The sequence below is a fragment of the Cyanistes caeruleus genome, chromosome 4, assembly GCF_971803275.1.
Source record: "Cyanistes caeruleus chromosome 4, bCyaCae1.hap1.1, whole genome shotgun sequence".
NCBI lineage: Eukaryota > Metazoa > Chordata > Aves > Passeriformes > Paridae > Cyanistes > Cyanistes caeruleus.
In genome coordinates, this window is record NC_141704.1 from 1,606,549 (window position 1) to 1,610,819 (window position 4,271).

The 4,271-nt window shown below is 58.8% G+C and overlaps 1 protein-coding gene across 1 annotated transcript; it reads left to right on the forward strand.

Moving 5' to 3' along the window:
* The first annotated feature begins 636 nt into the window (after positions 1–636).
* On the forward strand, positions 637–3,688 carry LOC111923177 (carboxypeptidase A1-like). The gene is made up of 11 exons (XM_023918853.2): positions 637–744; positions 932–1,013; positions 1,371–1,505; positions 1,591–1,692; positions 1,787–1,888; positions 1,968–2,069; positions 2,175–2,285; positions 2,475–2,565; positions 2,863–3,062; positions 3,221–3,305; positions 3,423–3,688. The coding sequence occupies exons 1-11, from the start codon at positions 680–682 to the stop codon at positions 3,608–3,610; spliced, it is 1,263 nt and encodes a 420-aa protein (XP_023774621.2). The 5' UTR covers positions 637–679; the 3' UTR covers positions 3,611–3,688.
* Positions 3,689–4,271: the final 583 nt, after the last annotated feature.

The window sequence follows — 4,271 nt, forward strand, 5'->3', positions numbered from 1 at the left end:
GGAAAAGGACTCCCTGCCCTGCAGGTGTTGATTTTCCCCTCGTGACTTTGGCTCAAAGTGCCTATCCTTTGGAGCCAGAATGGGAGGAGATGAGGTTTTTTTGGGCAGCCACCCCCAAATTTGTAGGGTTTTGAGCAGTTTTGCTCCATCATCCCTTCCTGGGGGGCTACAAGGGGGGATGTGGGGTATCCTCAGGGCCATCTCTCAAGGTGCTTCTAGGTGTTTGCTGCTTATTTTTGGCTCCTGGGACAAATGTCACCTGCTCTGACCTCTGTCCTGGGCCAAGCTTTACGCCGCTTTTCTCAAATTTTAAACCAAATTTTCGCCAGCACTGTGGTTTAGGGACCCAGCTCACCCCAAGTGAAAATCTGCATTTTGCGCATTCTCAACCCAAACCAATACTTTCCCTCTCCTCACCCGGCACTGGGGATTTTGGCACCTCCCGGTGTCACCTTGTTGACTCAGCACGGCCCCAGCCGGTTCCTGGGACAGGTTTGGCCGGGACTGGGAGTGCCTGGATGGGGACGGCGGGGCCTGACCTTGGCCAGTGACGACCAGAGCCTGCCCAGGGCCCTGGGAAAAGGGACAGCTGGAGGGGCCGGGCTGGGGCCGCCATCCCATGGGATTTAAGAGGCTCCAGGGCGCTGTTGGGATGTGAGACCGGCTGTCCCCGCTGACCATGAGGCTCCCCGTGCTCCTGGCTGCCCTGGTGGCAGTGGCCACCTGCACCGAGACCTTCCTTGGGTAGGGGGGTCTGGATGGGGACGGTGACGCCGGTGACACCCTGGGTGGGATGGGAGGAGCTGGTTCAGCCCTGAGAGAGCACAAGGAAAAGGCCCAGGGGAAATCCCTGGAATGGGGGGATGGATGGGGTGGGGTTAGGCCAGACTAATGGGGCCGGAGCTCATCCCACACCCCCCTGGCCCCACAGGCACCAGGTGCTGCGCGTCGTCCCCCAGAGCGATGAGGAGCTGCAGAAGGTGCAGGAGCTGCAGAACCTGGAGCATCTGCAGGTACTGGGTGTGGAGGTGGATTTTGGGGACACCTTCCAGCCCATGGCAACCCCCCAAGCAAATCAAGGATGGGGCTGGATGTGGGATTACGGATTTTGCACCCCCCAAGCAAAGCAAGGATGTGGGATTACAGATTTTACACCCCCCAAGCAAAGCAAGGATGTGGGATTATGGATTTTACACTCCCCAAGCAAAGCAAGGATGTGGGATTATGGATTTTACACCCCCCAAGCAAAGCGAGAATGGGGCTGGATGTGGGATTATGGGAACCAAGCGGTGAAAAACGAGACAGGCTGGTGCTGGAGGGTGCATCCTGAGGCAGGATCTGAGCCCTTATCTCTGTTTTTCCACACCCAGCTGGATTTCTGGCTGGCTCCCCGCGGGCTGGGACTTCCCGTGGACATCCGCGTGCCCTTCCCCAGCCTGCAGGCAGTCAAAGCCCACCTGGAGGCCGCTGGGGTCTCCTATTCCATCATGATCGAGGATGTGCAGGTCAGCGGTGCTGTGGGGGAGGCGGGGCAGGGGTGGGATCCCATTCAGCGGGAATGAGGCTCATCCCACATCCCGCATCCCACAGGCCCTGCTGGATGAAGAGCAGACGGAGATGCTCCGCAGCAGCCGCGTGCTGGCCCTCAGCACCGACACCTTCAACTATGAGGCCTACCACACCATAGATGAGGTGGGAACGTGGAAGTTTTGGGGTGTTTTGGGGAAAAAGTTTGTTCTTGGGCAGGGGCTGAGCTGGGAGTGACCCCCACACCCCTTGTCCCCAGATCTACAACTTCATGGACATGCTGGTGGCCGAGAACCCCAACCTGGTGAGCAAGCTGGAGATCGGCCGCTCGACCGAGAACCGTCCCCTCTACGTGCTCAAGGTGAGGATTTGGGGACGGTGATCCAGAGGGGAAAGCGGTGACGGGGACAAAGCCAACCCACCCTTCTCTGCTCCCCCAGTTCAGCACGGGGGGCACGAACCGCCCGGCCATCTGGATCGACACCGGCATCCACTCCCGCGAGTGGGTCACCCAGGCCAGCGGAGTCTGGTTTGCCAAGAAGGTACTGACACGTCCCAAAAGGGTCACCCGGCCCTCAGGAGCTGTGGGATCCAGGTGGGTGATCCCACAGGGAGGACGGGGAACCCCAAACCTCCGTCCTCTCTAGATTGTCCAGGATCACGCGAATAACGAAGGCGTGGCCTCCATCCTGGAGACGATGGACATCTTCCTGGAGATCGTCACCAACCCAGACGGCTTTGCCTTCACCCACACCACGGTACCGCCCCGGATCTCCTCTCCCCGCTTCCTACAGCCGCGCTGGATGGGGCCGGGGAGCGGGATTTGGGGTTTTGTATATCCCTGAGAGGGCAAAGCCTCCTCATCCACATTTCCACGGGATGGGAAAGGGATCCCCAGGAGCCGTGGAGCTCCAGCCCTGGAGGCTGAGGTGGCTCTGCCCTTCCAGAACCGCATGTGGCGCAAGACCAGGTCCAAGCACTCGGGCTCCATCTGTGTCGGAGTGGACCCCAACCGCAACTGGGACGCGGGTTTCGGAGGTCAGAGCTGCCCCCTCGCCCCTGTGGAGCGTTTCTGCTCTCCAGCTGGAGGCTCCAAAGCTGGATCTACCTCAAAGATCCATTGGTGTCCCCTGGGAGGGAAGATGTGGGGTTTGCTCTCCATGGCAGCACTGGGGGTTTGGGCTCCACCAGAGCTTTGATGCCCCCCAGTGACCAAAAGCCACCACACAAATCTCCAGGAGCACCAAGCAGCTGAGGGGTGGGAAAACCTCTTGGGCTTGGAAGCCCAAAGCCCCCCAAATTCCCACTGTGTTCTCACCATCCTCTTCTCCGCAGGGGCCGGAGCCAGCGGAAACCCCTGCACGGAGACGTACCACGGACCCTACCCCAACTCGGAGCCCGAGGTGAAATCCATCGTGGACTTTGTCAAGAACCACGGCAACATCAAGGCTTTCGTCTCCATCCACAGCTATTCCCAGCTCCTGCTCTATCCCTACGGCTACACCGAGACCCCGGTGCCGGACCAGCAGGAACTGGTGAGGCCCCCGTGGTTTGAGGGGTTGGGATGGGGTGCAGCTCTTCTGCTGAAGCTGGGAGGAGCTTTGGCATCTTATTGCGCCCAGAAAAAAAGCTGGATCCCGGTGGTTTTCCCTTTCTTTGGCTCATCTTTTCCTCCCCTTCCCTGAATTCCCAGCACGAGCTTTCCGCCAAGGCCGTGGCAGCTCTGTCCTCCCTGCACGGCACCAAGTACAAGTACGGCAGCATCATCACCACCATCTGTAAGTGCAGCCCCAAAAATCCCAAACCCACCCCTCACTCCACCCAAATATCCCACGGAATTCCCAAAAAATCCATCCAGGCTCCGAATCCCTCCCATTTTTTTCCTCCTCCCACAGACCAAGCGAGCGGATCAACCGTGGACTGGACCTACAACGAGGGGATTAAATATTCCTTCACCTTCGAGCTGCGGGACACGGGGCGTTACGGATTCCTGCTTCCCGCCAAGCAGATCGTTCCCACCGCCGAGGAGACCTGGCTGGCGCTGAAGGTCATCATGGAGCACGCCCGGGACAACATGTACTGAGCTGGGATCGGGGCTGGAGCAGCTGGAGAGGAGGGAAAAGGCAATCAAGAGATAAATAAATGGGATGAAGGATGAGAAGAGCCGGTGGTTGTTTTCCTTTGTTCCCAAATGGGGTGGAAAAGCCCTCTGGGAGCTGGAGTTGGTGCCAGCACAAACAGGGTGTGCTGGGCCAGTGGCCTGGAAAAGGAATTGGTTGAAAGGGCATGAAAATAGCAGGAAAAAGGAAGGAAGGTGGTGGTTTTCCCTTTGCTCTGGCAGAGGATGGAAAGGGAATTGGGTTCTGGCACAGCGGGATTTATTTGGGTTCCAGGAGAGCTGGAGAGGGACTGGGGACAAGGCCTGGAGGGACAGGACACAGGGAATGGCTTCCTCTGCCAGAGGGCAGGGATGGATGGGATCTGGGAAGGAATTCCCAGAGAAGCTGTGGCTGCCCCTGGATCCCTGGAAGTTTTCCAGGCTGGGCTGGAGAGACTTGGAACAGCCTGGGATAGTGGGAGGTGTCCAGGAGTTGGAACTCAACTTCCCACCCAAACCTGAGTGTGTGACCCGTCCTCACCTGCTGCAATCCCCAGGGAATGGGGAGCTGAGCCCCTGCCCATTCCCAGCTTTTCCAGGCTCTCCACAGCTCTCAAAGCTGCAAAGAAATCACCCAAGCAGATGC